General features: G+C 40.9%; 1 protein-coding gene across 3 annotated transcripts in view; it reads left to right on the forward strand.

The window, feature by feature from the left end:
* The window catches only part of dusp8a (dual specificity phosphatase 8a), a 44,982-nt gene extending 27,012 nt beyond the window's left edge, over positions 1–17,970 (forward strand). For 2 of the 3 annotated variants that reach the window (XM_017485456.3, XM_017485457.3), the window contains exons 4-7: positions 13,191–13,357; positions 13,637–13,796; positions 14,077–14,200; positions 14,402–17,970. In XM_017485456.3, coding sequence (XP_017340945.1) covers positions 13,191–13,357; positions 13,637–13,796; positions 14,077–14,200; positions 14,402–15,458 — 1,508 coding nt within the window. In that variant the 3' untranslated portion in view covers positions 15,459–17,970. Of the gene's footprint in view, positions 1–7,864; positions 8,812–13,190; positions 13,358–13,636; positions 13,797–14,076; positions 14,201–14,401 lie in introns of those variants that run through there. The other variant, XM_017485459.3, reaches the window with a different exon arrangement.
* Positions 17,971–18,195: the final 225 nt, after the last annotated feature.

Below are 18,195 nucleotides of genomic sequence, written 5' to 3' on the forward strand. Positions count from 1 at the left end.
CTCCTTATTGGCTACTATGGTGAGAAACATTATTAACCAGTTAGGATCATGCATTATTCCTTTCTTTTTGAAAGCTACTATCCAACTGGCTACACTCTGAGCATTCCTGCACAAGAAGAAGACTGGTTGATATGGTTTATAAGTTGTTATTTATATCAATTTCAATGTAACTGTCATAAAATGTATTTTATGGCAAATTTATAAATATGGCAGGGCTGGTTGATTGGGATGCTTTAAATGATGAAATGACAAATTCATGCCATCACTACTTCTACTACTGTCTGGCATTCCCAAAATGCAAAGAGCTTGTCACAATTGTCAGTTTAATCACACAGATCATATTGTGATTTTACTTAGTGTGTTTCCTCATCTTCCCTCAGAAATTAATTCCTGGCTATGCTACTATTAAAAAAACACACACGCACAACAAAACAAAGATTATTGTTTATTAATCAATTATTTGATTATTGTTACCCTAGCACTCCTATTGTAGAGTCAGCCATCAATACCAATATTAATTATTTATCAGCCACCAAAGCTCGCATGTCACTAGCAATGACAAGGTTCTTTTAACTTCCAAGTTTTATGATAACAGATTAAACCTTAATGTTTTGCATTCTCTTGGTTTTAATCAGCATGCCACAGGTCAAACTCATAAAAGTAGATATTTAATCTCCAAGAATCTCTCGTGTGTGTGTGTGTGTGTGTGTGTGTATGTATATGTATATATGTATATTATATATATATATATATATATATATATATATATATATATATATATATATATATATATAAATACTAAAATGATAAAAAAAAAAATTCTTGGTTTTCCGTCAGTGTCTTTGTCCCACATTTAATCATCTTCTGGTGTTTGTCAGTAATATCATGACACGTTTTTTGGGTGTTTTTTGGAATGCCCACTTTTTACAATACAATCAAATCCTGCTGGTTGAGATGAAAGTCCAGCCATACATTTTTTCTTTTCAGAATATATCCTGTTTCACTCGGCTTTCTCTCAGAAGTTTGAGAGAAAAAATAAAGTATACCATATATATAGAATCCTTAGAAATTCTAGTGGCCTCTATTATAGGGGCACTGCAATATTTTTACTGATCATGCAAATAAAAACTTTTTTTCTATCAACTGTGTATTAAATCTCATGATTATCATTAAGTCCCGCATTTATTTGATTAATAAATTATTGGAGTACTGTCCACCAAACACAAACACAGTAATATTGTCTTTAATAAAACACCTTTAGTGTTGTGACTCTACAGATCTAATATAATGTTAGACAGACTTTAAAACCGGTTTGATTTTTACATATTCCTAACCAATAAACAGTGTTTTCTTCCCCTTGGCAGATATGTAAATATAAAACATGAGCTTTTTTTATGGAGTACCTCAAGGGTCTATGCGTGGGCAGCTTTTATTTTCCTATTATTTACTATTTATTAATGCACATGGGGTCCACTTTCATGTTTATTCAGACAAGACACAGCTTTAGACCTGTTGCATCTAATTGAATGAGTGTTGTTAAACAGCATGATTTCCTAGAAATATGAGGGCACAAATTGACTACTGAAAACAACAACACAAGACCAAAAAAAAAAAAAAAACCCCTAGGAACCCTGGAAATAGTTAGTCAATTTAAATTGCAAAGCCTGACTGTTATTCTTGATTCTGACCTCATTTTTAATTCTCATATTGACAGTGTTACTTAAACAACAGTTTCTTCTCTTTAGACACATTGTGAGCTACAGACCTTACCTCATGCTGTACAATGCCAAGATGCTGATTTATGATTTTGTTTTCTTTAATCTGGGTTTTTGTAATGTTCACTGTTCAGTGTCTTACCCAAAAACAGCATAGGCAAGTTACCGCCAGTACAAAACAGCCCCTTCGTATTAACTGGATATGCGTCACATTTATGATCACGATCTTCAAACACATGGTCCCATGAACAAAAAGCAAAAGAACTGGTTACATTTCTTACAGTGTTTAACATGTTTGGAGATGTACGTTAAGCTTACTCATCAAAATGTACATCCATAAGCCGTTTTAAAATTCAGTCTTTTTGGGGTTTTTTGGGGGAGGGGGTTTCTATTGGGGTTTTTTTTGGTGTTATCATTTGGTGTTAGTTATTATGCTACTACCATTCATCGTTTTAAAGTCTACATTACATTTCATTGCTTTTCCAGGCTTCTTTTTATATGGTTTTTATAATCTATAAAATTAATTTTATTCATTATTATCCATTATTATTAACACAGAGTAAATTGTTGATCTATATTGTACCTTTCATGATTACTTGTCAAAGTCATTATACTGTATATGAGCTACTGTTTTGGGTGTTTCTAAATGAAAATGAGGAACTTACTTATGACTCACACATCAAGTGTTACTGTATGACACATAGGAGTGCTGATGTGTAACAGTGACTAGTAGTCACAGGTACAGCTTGTCTGAGGTTTTAGCAACCACGGAACTGTATGACAGCTTGCGCAGTGAATGCTCATATTCTTTTTTTAGAGAGATAGCTTGAAGCAGTCTGAGCTGAACTGGGAACTGTAATTTTCGTTCACCCGGTCCTTTTTTGGGAACTAGCTAAAAATATACAGAAGGGTTAGTAATTCGGTTGAAGACATCAACTGCCACAAATAGTCACTCCATGAATTTCAAGGCTCTGGAGATAGACAGATAAGAACTGTGCAAATGTGTGACTAGTGGGTCATGTTATGAGTAAACAGGACAGCCCATGCACTAATCATAACACTGATTATGTTTTTGTTCAACATAAGACATTTTGTCTGAATCCAGATTTTAAAAATACATAACCAATTCTTAGTTAGCTTGTTTTATTTTGTTAATATTTTGTTCATATTTGTCATGAATTGTAGTCTGACAGCTTTATGGGCAGTTCATTAGCAATGGTACATCAGTTCTTTAATGTGCTGTATCAGAAATACTTTGTTTTTACCTTCTAATCTTTTTTTTGTGAAGCATTTTCCATTCATTTCAGTTTTTCAACTGAATGTAATATATAATGTACTATAAAGTATATATACATTATATACATATAATGTACTACATAAAGATTGCAAATTATTACTGCACTCTTTTATAACTGCATTTTTATGTTATTCAAGCAGTCTCGCAGCTGATATTTGACAGCTGGCCTGAGATTTTAAAAAATGAAGAGTTTATTTTTCATGAAGTACCTCAGTGGTCTATGTTGGAGCAACTTTAATTTTCCTCATAGTTGCTTGTTAATGAGCATGGTTTCAACTTTCATGGCTATGCAGACAACATGCAGCTTAACAATTCTTGCACCTACTGCAAGGAATGCAGTGAAACAACTTATCAACTCCCAAAGGAGATCCCAAACTAGGGGTTTCTACCCCATATGGGGTCAGCTGATTTACAAATGGGGTCCTAGAGCAACTCACAATCTCTTTTGTTTCATTCATTTATTTTACAGATTAATATTAGAAATATCAAAGATGGGGTTTGTGTGCTAATATTTTCAAATCTTACTCACGTCACGTTCAGACAAGCCACAATTAAATTAATAGCACACATGTTGTTATTTTAGTCTTTTTAACTATCCTGACACTCTGCACATACATTAGCATAGTCCAGCAATAAATATATCCATCTACCTTCGCTAAACAAACTATCATTGTGTCTCAAGATGCATACGTGTGTACTATTCTAGACTATTATTAAGTAATAATACTAACTGGTTTTCCTATTACAGTTAGTGTTTAAATGTTCAAAAACCTTAATGTAGCTTTCAAACCTACCGAAAACACTGTTTCGCGTACCAGTTTCCTGGATTTTCTAGATTAGTAAATACTTTTAAATGTAAAGTCAGAATTTTCAACTCGAGACAAGCCCATGATGGCAGTGGAAGGTCTTGAAGAGAAATCGAGCTCGTCAGTGTGTTTAACATCACTGTGCATGAAATCACTAAACATTTGACAGTTCCACTTGGAAACCTGGAGGACTGTGCTGTTTTGGCTCTGATGTGTTATCCAATTAATGTTGCTTTTATATCTTCCGGATGTACACAAGATATGCAGTGAGTGTGTAAACTGTGCTGCTCGAGTAGCTGCTGCTTCTGCACGCAAAAATTAAATTGCTTCTTCTAATAAGAAACCTGGAAATATTTATTAAATCTGAAATGCACCTGGTGTTCTTGGACATTAGTTTTAATTCTCACACAGACAGTTGCATAGCCAATGACAGACCTTCTTATCTGTATGAGGCTCACAGTATTTAAGTGGGATTAGTGGCACTAGAGATCACTAGTCACAGAGTTCGAAGCCCTATGATACCGGAAAACAAGGGTGCAAAACGGGGTGGGGGGGATATCATACTCTCTCTCCCCTGTCAGTCACAATGACACAACACCCAGTCATGAGTGTTTGTGAATTCATGTAAGGGGACAGAGGGCAGATAGCTCTTTCCTCTCTGTGTGCCCCGTCGTGCCGCATGAACAGCAGCGCGAAAAAAAATTTGTATGGCTGGCTTCAAATGTCTCAGAGGAAGCATGTGTTACCCTCCCCAGCTGGTAGCTGTTCTGTGATAGGGGAGACCTAGGTAGTTGGTATGAATTGTCAGGGAAAATTGGGGGGGACGGATGGGGAATTAAGGGGGAAAGCGGGGGACTAAACGTGCACGGTGGCACGTTTACCTCGCACGTCTGGGGTTGGGGGTCTGAATCCCGTCTCCGCCCTGTGTGTGTGGAGTTTGCATGTTCTCCCCATGCTTCAGGAGTTTCCTCTGGGTACTCTAGCTTCCTCCCCCAGTCCAAAGACATGCGTTGTAGATTGAATGGCATGTTCAAATTATCCGTAGTGTGTGAAAGTGTGTGCGATTGTGCCCTGTAATGGGTGTCCAGGGTGTCGTACCCCCTTGTGCCCAGAGTTCCCTGGGATAGGCTCCTGGCTCCCCCGTGACACTGTGAAGGATAAGCAGTATGGAAAATGGATGGATGGATTTGAGACCACATCACTGGTCTTGGCGGTGGGCTGGCATCTAAGCGAGAACAGAGTGACGGGTGGCTAATTAACGAGGAGCTGATAGCAGACGAGGATGCAGGGAGTAATTCTGCTGTCAGCTCCAGTTTGCCTGAGCAGTGTTCTTCAGGTCATTAGGATGTAACTTGACAGACAGGCCATCTGTCTGGGAGAAATTTCTGCATCACTTTTACAGTGTAAGGAAAATCAGGATAAAATTTGATATCTAGTTTTAAGCGCTCTGACATGGAGCAACTTGGCATCACTTTTTCATTTCACCAGTTGTCGTTTGTTGGCATGATTTTGGCCTTTGTCTAGTATTTAATCAATTAGAAGCATGTGTGGAGCATTTTTAAAATGCAGTCCTAATGTCAAACGTAAGCGGAGTGACCTCATGCTGTTACTAATATGCATATTACTAGTATCATATGCCCGAGAGGGACTGATTGGCATTTTAAATGTTGCAGATGATCAGTTTGAAGATGAGTAAGATGATGAAAGAATTGGCAAATAAAAATAGTGCATTTGTTCAGGCACGTGTCCTAGATTGAATGCTGTTAGCAGGTGGTCGCCTGTACAGCTTCAGGATGTTGACTTTAAACTGCCATTTTTGTTTAAAAAGGAACTGTGCACCAAAGCTCTTTTTTTTGCTTTTTTTTTTTTTATCTGATAGCTCTGTCATGCACTGAATCTCTACGTCAGTTTGGAGGAAGAAAAATGATAGCCCTCTGTCTACTACACGCACACAAAGCTCCTGTTTCTCTCTTTCCATGACTTCATCTGGCAGCCCGCTCACGTCTTTGTGTACATAAGGCAGCCAGACGTTGAAGTGCAGTTCCACGGTATATTATTGGTTTAAGCTGTGATCCTGTGTGGTGGATCCTACAGGGCTCTGAAAATGAGAGTATTCTTGCCCCACTGTGCTCTAGGTTATATAAATGGCTCCTCAAAAGGTTTCCTCCAATAACTGATGTTTCCTTGCATTGCTGATAGCAATGAACAACATTTTTTTTGTATATGCCTAGTAGTCTGTAGACAGTTGCACCACCTGAACATAGGTCAGGGTGAAAAATTAGTCCTAAACCATACATTTAAGAGAAGAATATCTCAATTTGGAGATATTTTGCATTACCCAAGGAAAGAGCATGCTATGCAGGATGATACATTTTTTTTTAGTATTCTTAAAAACCCTACTGGTACATTGTATTCCTGTGAGATGTCCATGTACAGTGATCATAAACTAGATCCACATGAGGAAAATCATCTTAACAAACTAAAAAGATAACAAAACGAATTTGTAAATATAAATTACTCTGCCGCATTGTTCGCTTTGAACAGAAACAATGAGTTATTAATGGTAAACGTTGCCTCCACTAGAGAATGGGTGCAAATTTTAAGTTATAACTTAAGGCTATGTTAGAACAATTTCACTTGGCGCAAACGTGTGTGTGTGTATGTATGTATGTGTGTATATATATATATATATATATATATATATATATATATATATATATATATATATATATATATATATATAGTAGTTTGTAAACTCAAACATAGTGGTCATTGACTTTCAACTTGGCTTGCGTTCGAGATAACGATAGAGATTACATTCAGTTGGTGCAGCCAGCAGCTGGTTCTTATTTCTTGGGGTTGGTATGATATTCACATACAACATACATGAGCACAGACACACAGAGGAACAGGTGCACACACCCTGTACACACCCCTTGAGGCTCACATTGAGTGATGGGAGCCGCTAGGAAGGCATGAGTTTTTGCTCCCCTGCTGGAGACTAGCTCACACCTCAGGCATGACAGCTGGGGCCTCCACTGCCATTACGTCATCTTCCAGTCCGCCCGCCAATCACATATGGGATGTGCTCACAACCGGCAGTATCAACACTGAACATCCCCCCACCCACACACACACATGTCTCTAAAGCAGGCCATCACAATGCATTACCATGCACCATAACATCCTATTGCAATTACAGTCTATGAGTCACACACACACACACACACCAGCAGGAGGCCCATGTTTGCAGCCAACAATCATTTAATGCTTTTGAAATGTTGCTGTGGTCTAGTATGGCTCCCAAACCTCAACTCTGCTTCCTCTGTGATGTTTGCAGGTAGTATGCACAGACTAAAGTGAAAAGCATCAGAGGGCATGATGTTCAGCTGATGACTATCCAGGATGGGCATCAAGCGTAACATTAAAATGTCCCATAGGAATAACCAGTAAATGCATATCCTGTGCATGATCATTAAGTATCACAACATACCAATGCGATGATAGTCAATTCTGCGTCTGTGGATAATTGAGCATCGCGTGGGGGGCCGGATATGAGCCAAGGAAGCTTGCGGCATTGTGTCTGCCTCAGTACACTGCCATATGCTTCCATCATTCTTTTACTAGGCCAACATGCAGGGCTGATGTCAGACAACAAACAGATTAGCTGCGTGTTGTAAATGGTGTTGCCTCCTTCACTCCCTTAACTGCTTATATTAAAAGGGAGGTTTCTCGCAGAAGTGCGCTGACGCACGACTGCCGTTCTTGAAAGCGCATTGCATGGATTGCGGCTGTTTCTGCAAATTGGTCACATGGAAAGAATGACTAGCCTCCCTATTTAAAGCGTTTGCCAAGTACAAATGATAGCATCTCTCTGGGCAGTTTTTAGTGGCTTGTAATCCATTCCAGTTGCAAATAGACCTTTCATAATATCATCCAAGCAGGCTAAGACAATGAAGATCAACCTTAATCAGCATGTAAACTCGAGCTCCCACGATGCTAAATTGAACTGGTGGAATAGCAGGAACTAGCTAATATACTGTAATAGTTTCTTGGAAAAGAGCAAGGGTGACGGAAACAACATTCATTCTAGCCAAAGGAAATAAAGAAGTGTCATTTTTCTGGCACGGATGAAGTGGATGAGCGCAGGCTGCAGCTGGGAATTACTTCCCTCAAATCAGTACAGCCTTAGCATTGCGTTTTATGGAGTCCAGACGATTAGTGAGAATCTGGTGCTGTTAAAAATCTTGACTTCTCTTGTGCTCCAGAATTTGAACGCGACTAGTACAGCTTGTTGGTCTGTGATGAGAAGTGAGTTTTTCTGAAAGGGGGCCTCTAAGGTGGCTGCATATTTGCTGGGTGAGTAAGGAATGTGGTTTACATGCCTCATGCATGAGCCAGGATTATGCTCAGAGAGAGCGAAATAGAGAGAGAGAGAGAGAAGCCTGTGCTCATAGCACATGAGCTCATTCACTCTTAGGTCACAGGGAGGAGAGAGAGCGAGAGAGGGAGAGAGAGAGAGAGAGGGAGGGATGGAAGGAGGGGAAAGTCAGTTGATGAGAGCGAGTGAGCGATTGAGTGAGCGAGTGCAGGCTGTACAACAATAGGGAGCTCCACTTTCAGTTGCCACACAGAGGACGATTGCTGAATGATCCGCTGTGTGTGTCGACACTGAGGACCCGCTATCAGAAGATTGATTCTCCTCCAGCTGATACACTCTTCTCCTCCATCTCCCTGCTAAGTCAGCATACAAACCTGCGTTCCCACTTTTTTTTTTTTTTTTGCACGGATTTGCGAGGAGTCTCCTGTTTCTCTCTCATGCCTTGTATGTGGTGAGCTGCTGTACTTTGGTGAGATTGGAGTGTAGAGGAGTGCATGTCTCTGGAAGTGGTCATATCCTCTCCTGAGGAGTGTTTCTGCTCCCCCCCTCCTCACACCGGCATGAGGCTGAAGATCAGAGTCCGCAGGATGAAGGAGGCTCGGGAACTGCGAGGTGTGTATGGGGCACACTGGAGCTGACCGGCTTTACACCCCCTTGTCTGATCTCCTCACACCTTTGTTGTCATTCCTTTTTAAATTCATTGTTTACTGTTCCTTACTTATATTTTTTGTTTTGTCATATTCTGTTTTTTCCTTGCTTGCTTTTTTCTTTCTTTTACTTTGTCCATTTATTTATTTGTTTATTTATTTGTTTTTGTTTTCCTTCTATAATATTAGTCTTTTTTCCTTTCATTCTTCATTTTTCTTTCCTTATTTCTTTCTTTATTATGCTCTTTCATTTACCTGCTCATTCTTTTTCTTATATATATTTTTTCTTTTTTTTATATTCTTTCTTTTTTCCTTTAAAATCATGAAAATGCTTTTTATTCTTTGATCAAATGACAGTTGTCCAGGTTTTAATGCTACACAGATAAAGTTGTATACAGTGTGCTGTCTACTTGGCCTTTAACCAAACAGCCACAGTGGATAAATTACGTATGCTGATAAACTATCACCAACTGGATAAGGACACCTCGTGCAATGTGTCTTGCACTATGACATATGTGCAAATGTGAGTGTGTGTGTGTGCGCGTGTGTGTGTGTGTCTTTGTGCAAACAGCAGCATGTATGCCTATATGACTCACTGTATTTGCATTGTGCTTTGTCACAGAGAGACGGTTAAACGGTTGCTGTTATCAAGTCATTCACTTTTATTTGAGGTTTGTTACACGTAAGGTGGCTGGATTGCTTTTAGGAAGAGCAGCCATAATAGTAATAGAACTAACAGTTAATGGCTTGGTTATATAGGGCCTTGGGACTTTATACTCTCCTAATCTGTGAAGCATGACACGGAACACCAGAGGCGAACCCTGCTGCTCTTAATGTTCCTCATTGTGCGGCATGCATGTGTGCTATGATGTCATACAGGCCTCATTGAGATGGAAATGAAGAGTGTGTGCGTGCGTGTGCGTGCGTGTGTGTGTGTGTATGCGCGCATGGAGATGGAGAGGGACAGATGGAGGCTGCTTCTCAATGGCGTCATGTCTTCTGCATCTGGAGGCTGAAGAGCAGGGGGTGGGGGTGAGTGTGTGTGTGTGTGTGTGTGTGTGTGTGTGTGTGTGTGTGTGTGTGTCTCTGTGTGTCTCTGTGTGTCTCTGTGAGCTCCATTCAGCTCCATCAATGCTTTTGGATTGGGGCTGGTGAATGGGAGTGTGTGTGTGAGGAAAGGCCTTTAGAGTTTGCCTGAAAAGATACACACTGAAAGGCTTCTAGTGTTGGAGGTCTTGTGCCGTGGGGTGAGTGGACTGATGTCAGGCACCAGGGTTAATGCACTCTGTGTGTAAATGCTTCCTTTACACTCTATGTTATTTTAACAAAGGATAACATCTATTTGTGTTATGATTATTGGTTAGATTTACTCATATTCATATTTGCTGTTGTATTTTCCCTTGAATTTGCCCTTAATGTATATTAAAAGGCCCTTAAAATGTTTACGCAATGCTCAGAAAATGATAAATGTGGAAAATTGAAAGAACTCGCATATCGGGATAAATATTTGTCTACTGTATTACTACTGCAGTGGTATAGAAACCCCTGCACCTGCCTGTAATTAACACAGTGCAGCCTAAAATGCCATGGACTGATGGGCACTCGAGAGAGAAGTTGGCAGAGACAGACAGAGGGTGGAGAGGAAGTGTGTGTGAATGGCTCTCAGCTCAGCTGGAGCCCAGTTTAGGCCCAGTGCTGGCGTATATCACTCTACAGCCCCCACCCCTGCCTTGTACACAATTAAATCATGCATACACATGACAAAAATGATGTCACCTGTGGAAAGTGGGGTGTCTGGGTGGAATTAGAATAGTGAGTGAGTGTTTGTTTTTGTTTTTTTGTTTTTTTTTCTGTGTATGTGTAATGTGTTTTCCCAATGTGTAATATGTGGATGATGGCTTATTCATGGAATATGCCACTGTGGGACTGCTTGGGTTTTCCCAGAATGACTAGAGATGATGTGGGCAAATAAGTTAGGAGCATCATCATCCTGCATGCATAACCAGGTAATTATGATAAGGCGCTAGTGTACAGTCGAGCCCTGCCATGCACCAGCAAGCTAAAAAAGTGAAGGCCAATATGTATAGAAAGAAGCCAGCCTTAAAACCCAGAGACCAGGACCAATTATCCTCTTGGACTCCTGGCCATAGACGATTATGGTGTTCTTAATGCCCCAATGATAGGGTGAATGCTTAGACCATAGCACCACTCTGAAGCCATTTATTGTAATTATTAAATGTAGGCCGAGCAACCACTGTGTCGCAATTGGGATCCCTATGATCTCAAACACTTGCCACCATTGCCTTCAACATGCATGGTATTTTCCTTTGTTTGGCTTTTCCAATAGCTCAAGTGTCTTTGGAGCTGAATGTTTTTCAGGGTTATTTTTTCTTTCTCCAGGAACATGTTGCTCTTTAGGTTGCTATTTAAAGCTCATCTAAGAATGACTCAAAGTAGGAGATCAGACATGAGCTGTAAAAGTGAGGAAGAAGGTCATTGGAGCTCTCTTTCAAAGAGATCCTTCCTGTTTCCTGCCGTTTCCCCGTTCTGTGCTCTATGTTCCTGATCTGCGATATGGACTTACACATCCTGCTCTCAGACTGAAGGCTGTTTCTCTGTGTGTAGGAGGATGAGGAATGTTACATTCCTACTTTGGAGGAACATTCTACATCCTTGCTTCACAGTTTTAGATTCTGAGATGATTGAAACTGTTATTAGCTCGCAGCAGAGTATTTGCCAAATGGGGGAGGGATGAAAGTCCATGCTCAGGGGTATTAATGACAAATGTTGACATAGCGACCAGCCCATGCAAGCGATGAGGTCATCTCACCCTCCTGGCAGTTGTGGTTATGAACATGAGTGAATTAGGGGGGAGGGACCGGATTGGGGTGCAAAGGTGAACAGGAGGATCAACAGAGGGTGGGGGTCATGAAAAATTTGGGCAGCAGGCATACAAGACCTCAGCAGGGCTTTCAAGAGCAAATCGAGCCGCCAAGGCCTGCCTTGTTCTGCCTGACATGCGAAACCCCCCTTCTGTTGTGCTGATGTCATCGACCCAGCAGTTGCCATTAATAGCTGGAAACAGACAGGCTGCCACTCAATGTCGTAAAGGGCCAGGCATCAAAACTATATATCAGAAACAGGAGTCTGGATACAGAGTGGGGGAGACAGGTGCTCGGCGTGGCCGTTAGCTGGAAATGCCCGCGGCTGTTGGCTACTGTTTGTTGAACTGCGGTTAGTCAGTCGAGTGTTAAGTCTAGATGATGTCATACTCTGCCACTCCATGCTGACTCTTTGTTAAAAACCTGCTTATCAGCTCTGGCTTTATTTGCCTTGACTCATTTTACTTCTCTGTAGTTCTCTCCCTCCTCCCTCTCTCTCCCCTCCCTTTTTTCTCTGTACTATGGCTTTTGCACTTTGCTCTGTTTCCTGGCTGTGCAGACACAGTGATGTCATGGTTCTCTGGCTCTGTGTGTGTGTGTGTGTGTGTGTGTGTGTGTGTGTGTGTGTGTGTGTGTGTGTGTGTGTCTGTGTGTGTCTGTGTGTGTATGTGTGTGTGTGTGTGTGCTAATGTGCTTACACTCCCAGGGTTAACATGTCCCAGATTCTCATGCACCTCCTCTGAGATTAGGCTCATGCTTTCCTTTAATCACACAAATGCTTTCCTTTTAATCCCTCCATCCAGTGCCAGAATGCATTAAGCAACCTTAAAACATTTGCATGTGTGTACAATGTCTGTGCATCTGCTGTATGTGTGTGTGTGGCTGTCAAGGGCACTGTATCTGCAGCCACTTCTGAATCAGGGGCCTCAGTGCATAGCCTACACCTGTAGCTTCCCTCATTCTCCACGCCTGACGTGATTGTTCAGTAGAGGATATTAGGTCATTCAGGAAACCGAGCTGCGAGAGAGACAACTGGGACCGCCTGGCTCTTAAAGAGACACCACCATTTTTTACTCATTCATGTGATCAGAGCATTCAATATGTCCTTTATGAGAACTGCATGAATTTAATCATAATGTGCTAGTTTGGTGTCCAAGTTATACAGGTGGAATGTTGTGTCTTGATCATTCATTGCATGGTGCTTTTGCTTACTTATACTAAAACTCTTTTTGAGTCACATCACACTTAACAGATTACGTTGTTGTTTTAAGTGTTGCTATAGAAGCAGTATTACTGTCAATATACCTTTCAACACTGACAGTATTTAATAGAAGTCTCAAAATGTTCCAACCTTCTCAGCTCCTTCTAATAGTTTTACATCAATCATGACTTGTTTTTAGTCAGGTCACCATGTTCCTGACCTGTTTTTTTTTTTCCTCTCTTGCACTCTATTTCTTGACAGGTGGCTTTGCAGCATTCTCCTCCTGCTTCCCAGGTCTGTGCGAAGGGAAGCCAGTGACCACACTACCCATGAGCCTGTCTCAACCCTGTCTGCCTGTGGCCAATGTGGGCCCCACACGCATCCTGCCCCATCTGTATCTAGGCTCTCAGAAAGATGTGCTTAACAAGGTGAGTCAGAGCATTAGTGTTGTGGGGAGACTGTGGAAGTTTTCACCTATACAAGTTATTGAACAGTCTTCTAGTCTGAATTTATGATTTGAAATATTTTGCCACTGATTTGAGGGGCTTCAGTTATTTAACTCATGAAGTCTTACACCACTAGTTGCCTGAACTTCTAACTACAAGACCAGTTGTTTGATGTGCCATCTTAGCATTGATCAAGAATTTGTCTTATGTGGTTTTTAACATTATATACTGGGCAATGCTGCCATATTTTTATTGTTCCAGGATCTGATGGCCCAGAATGGCATCACATACGTGCTTAATGCCAGCAACACATGTCCAAAACCTGAGTTCATCTCTGAGAGCCACTTCATGCGCATTCCTGTCAATGACAACTATTGTGAGAAACTCTTACCCTGGTTGGACAAAACGAATGAGTTCATCGGTAAGGTTCTGCACATAGTTGGGATTTATATGCTTAGGATCTATTTCATCTAGGGTTAGGAGTACTGTTATAAAACTGATTTTGGAAAAAGATCTTGTCTAGAATGTGGGGAGCTGACCAGAAAATTGAGCAGCTTGCCCTGAGGATGTACCCGGAAGAACATGATTGTTTTGGAGAGGTTTTTCTGCAGATTAGATGTACTTTTCCTTTAGCCTGTCAGTATAGTGTTTGGTTGTCTTTTGTGTTTGTCACTCATGTTTGTTTTCGTCCACCTTTTCAGACAAAGCTAAGGTTTCCAACTGCAGAGTCATTGTCCATTGTTTAGCTGGCATCTCCAGGTCTGCCACTATTGCCATTGCTTACATCATGAAGACAATGGGCTTGTCATCGGATGAGGCATACAGGTATACTACCTCTGACACTCTGCAGCTTAAATGGCATGTTATTTAAGAGATGGTGTAATATTAGATGTTTCCTTAGTCAGAGAACTGACTCACATAGAGATATGTAAACGGTAATGCCTGGACCCTAAGTTTTTGACGAAAGGTTTGCACTTTATCCATGTGCAAATGGAAATAGTAAAGTTCTTCTCTCTCTTGTACTAGGTTTGTTAAAGATCGCAGACCTTCAATATCACCAAACTTTAACTTCCTGGGCCAGCTTCTTGAGTTTGAGAAGGGTCTCCGTCTGCTGAAGGCACTGTCTTCGGGTCAGGAGAAGAATGAGCAGCCCAGCAAGGCAGAGGAACCAAAAAGAGAAACCACATTGAAACCTGAGAAAACTCGACTAGATGGTGAGTCAGAGATCTCAGAGATGGAGACCAAGCTGCCATCTCCTTCGTCACTCCAGCAGGGCTTCAATGGTCTCAATCTGTCAGCTGAGCGCATCCTGGACACCAATCGCCTCAAGCGATCCTTCTCTTTAGACATCAAGTCCGTCTACACACCCAATCAGTGTCCCCACCTCACTCCCATTCATGTTGAGGATGTCCCCAAGCTCTGCAAACTGGACAGCCCCAGTCCAGGGTCCTCAAATGGTGTGTGCCAGTTGTCTCCATGTTCAGACAGCCCCAGCTCATCCGATTCGCCAAGCCCGGTGGCTGAAAGCAGTGCAAAGGTTCGCTTGCGCAGGAAAAATAAGCACAGTGGAGCCAGCTCACCTGTGCAGTCTCTGAGCCTGAGCTTTGGTCGTTCGCTGTCCGGACACAAGAGCCCAAGCTTGGATGAGAACCTGAAGTCCGCAATGCTACTTGGCCTGCCTGTAGCTGGCACTGGTCCCATGTGGACCAAACACCGGGACACTTCACAGGCTACCACACCAGTCACACCAACAGGCGATGCCCCATGGTTCTACGAGTCACTGACTAGCACAGGAAGTGGGTCAGCGTCAGTACATTTTGCTCCACTGGGATGCAGTGCACTCCCAGGGCCATGTGAGGCTGTCCGGTTACGTCAGAAGGCGGGAGAGGTACGGGAGTCCCGAGCGAGCTGGCATGAGGATACATCTGGCTCTGCTGCTGGTACCGACAAACAGTTCAAGCGACGCAGTTGTCAGATGGAGTTTGAAGATGGAATCTCGGATACACGTTCAAGGGAGGAGCTTGGCAAGATTGGTAAACAGTCCAGCTTCTCAGGCAGTATGGAGATCATTGAGGTGTCCTGACAGATGCACTGGTGGGCATAGAGGTGTTCAGGTGCCACTTACAGTTGAGGGAGGACTGAGTGACAGAACAGCAATGGCTGACCAGTTCCTGACTTTAGGAGCATTTGTTTTAGTGTGTAGGATTGTGAGAAATCAATTATGGTTTTTTGTGTTTGTCTCTGAGACTCCAAGCCAGTTGAGCTGGATGCAGGCAGACTTTAGGCTGTCTTCGCTGTTTATAAGCCATCACCATCCCAGAACAATTTGGGAGGAATAAGAACAGAACTGTTGTATTTGATTGCAGAATCCAACCCTTAGTGTACATGACACTTCTGTCTCCAACAAAAAGCTTTACCAGCCTCACAGTGTATTGAGATTAAAGCATGGCTCAGTGTCCTCTGGTCACACTTGCATCTGGTATTACTCTCACACAGACTCGGTGGACTCACACATCCACAGCTCAAGGGACCTCTACCGACACACTTGAAGCCCTGGCATAGACTTGTACTGAACAGATGAAGGCTTCTTTGTGCACTGCTTTTGTTCCCCCCTGCTCCTGAATGCCAGTAAATAATCCTGGAGGAGGATGCAGGGACGTTATGAAAAAAAAGCATTGTGGAAGTTTTCCTGCAGTGCCTACTGTTTTTTCTTCTCTGTGTTTGTTCTTTACCTTTTCCCTGATTTCAGCCCCCACACAATGTACTACGGGTGGGCATGAAAAGAACTACCACCCACCTTTCTCACACCGAGCATGCTGCCGTATACGAGGCTGCTGGTTTCCCTACAGATGAATATTAAACACACCATGCATAGCTCTTAATGGACATTTTACATTTTTTGGTTCTCAATTATAGTTTTAATTTATTTTATCTGTTCATTCTGGTAATGAGAAATAATATAATGATTGTGGATCCTTCTTTTTTTTTTGGTGTTGACCTCAGTTTTTGACTACAAGGTATTTATGAACTCATTCACAAAACTGATACACAACTACAAGCAATATATGCTCTTTTCTTCATCTTATGTCTTTATTTTCAACTGTAAGGGAGAGTGATTGTTAAAATGAATTTATCTGGTATTTTGTAATGCACTTTCTGTTGCTTTAAGAAAGAGATTATGAAACATCTCATCATAAGGGTACCACAAATCTTTTACAAACCCTGATGCATTACACGACACCTGTCCTGAACTTTTACATGCTGGCACTGTTTCAGTTTAGTATCTGTCCATCCTTTTTGCTCTGAAATAAAATAACCCTGTAAAGCATGTATAATCTAAAATAATAAGAAATGATCCATATGATATCCTGGCTTCTCAAAATGATTATCATTTTAAGGAATGGACCTGTTTTATCTATAAGCACATACGTGAAAATGTTGAGAGACTCTAATGGATTAATGTTTGTCCAACACCCCCCCACCCCCCCCACCCCCCAATCCCTCTCCCCCCCTTCCTCCCCTCCTTTTTTTTTTTTAATATTTATGTTATTTATTGTGAGCTTGGGCCTGTTTATGGATGAAGTGTGAGTGACTAATGACAGTGGAACTTTTTGAACCCAAACCATCAAACAGATGAGTATTTTTGAACAAGGTCGATCTTGTTTTCCTTCACTCTTTTGTCTGCAGGAGATATTAAAATGAACTTAGAAGTTATGTTCCAAATTATGGTATTAACTCAATTCATTAGCTGTGCCTACCAGTCATATATTCTATTTATCTTTACTTTTGGAAAGGTTTGTGTTGGGTTAAATGGAGGCAACATTGATGTGGTGTAGTAGAATGATGGCACATGATGCTCCAGTTCAGCTCAGGTGAAGTGCACACAAGTCCCCTCTCTGAGCTCTGGGTACCTGCACAACTCTCATCCTCTCACTCTTTCTCTTATTTGCTGTCTTCTCTCTCTCTCTCTCTCTCTCTCTCTCTCTCACTCACTCTTTTTTCCACACCCACATGCAATTTTTCTATGTAATTAACTCTCTCTTTTTTCTTATGTGTTCCAAAGGTTTAAGGAAATCCCACTGAAAGAGTCTCTCATGTCTGTACATGTGGATGGTGTTGCCCCTTTGCTGTGGGATGATTGGTTATTTATTTATGGATTGGATGTATTCTCAGTTAGCTACTCTGTATAGCAAACCCTTGTCCTTGTACTTTTGCTGCTGTTTGTTCTTTTTCTTTCCTTGTGTTACACATTGCCTGTATTTCCTTTTATTTCATCACCTCTATATTTTTAAACATATTGTTATTATTTAAGACATGTAATGAAAAGATGCAGGCTGTCCTTTTTGCTGAAACTGTTTAATTGTTGGCAACATTATTATTATTATTATTATTATTATTATTATTATTATTATTATTATGTTGTGTAAATAGCAACGTATCTAGAAGAATAATTGAAATAGGGAACTTTTTCAGAGAAAATCCTAATACCTTAGGCTGCTTGACGCAAAATACCTCAGGTTCTATTCAATGGCTTTTTCCTCCCCTGTACCTGTTTTGTGAAGATGAAACAAAAATACAAACATCATAAAATATGAGCTGGTGTCAGTGCCTCCTTTATCCATACTTAACATCTCAAAAAACATTCTTGAAATAAGCAGCATCCTCTGCCATTAGACAATTTCAAGCTTGAAAGTTGTAAAAAAAATAAAATAAAAATAAATAAAAAATTACTAGAACTTATCATAATTTCATCATAAGAAATATTAAATGAATTACTGTATATTCAAAATATTATCAGATAAAATACCCTTTTGTTGCAG

The sequence above is a fragment of the Ictalurus punctatus genome, chromosome 14, assembly GCF_001660625.3.
Source record: "Ictalurus punctatus breed USDA103 chromosome 14, Coco_2.0, whole genome shotgun sequence".
NCBI classification, from domain to species: domain Eukaryota; kingdom Metazoa; phylum Chordata; class Actinopteri; order Siluriformes; family Ictaluridae; genus Ictalurus; species Ictalurus punctatus.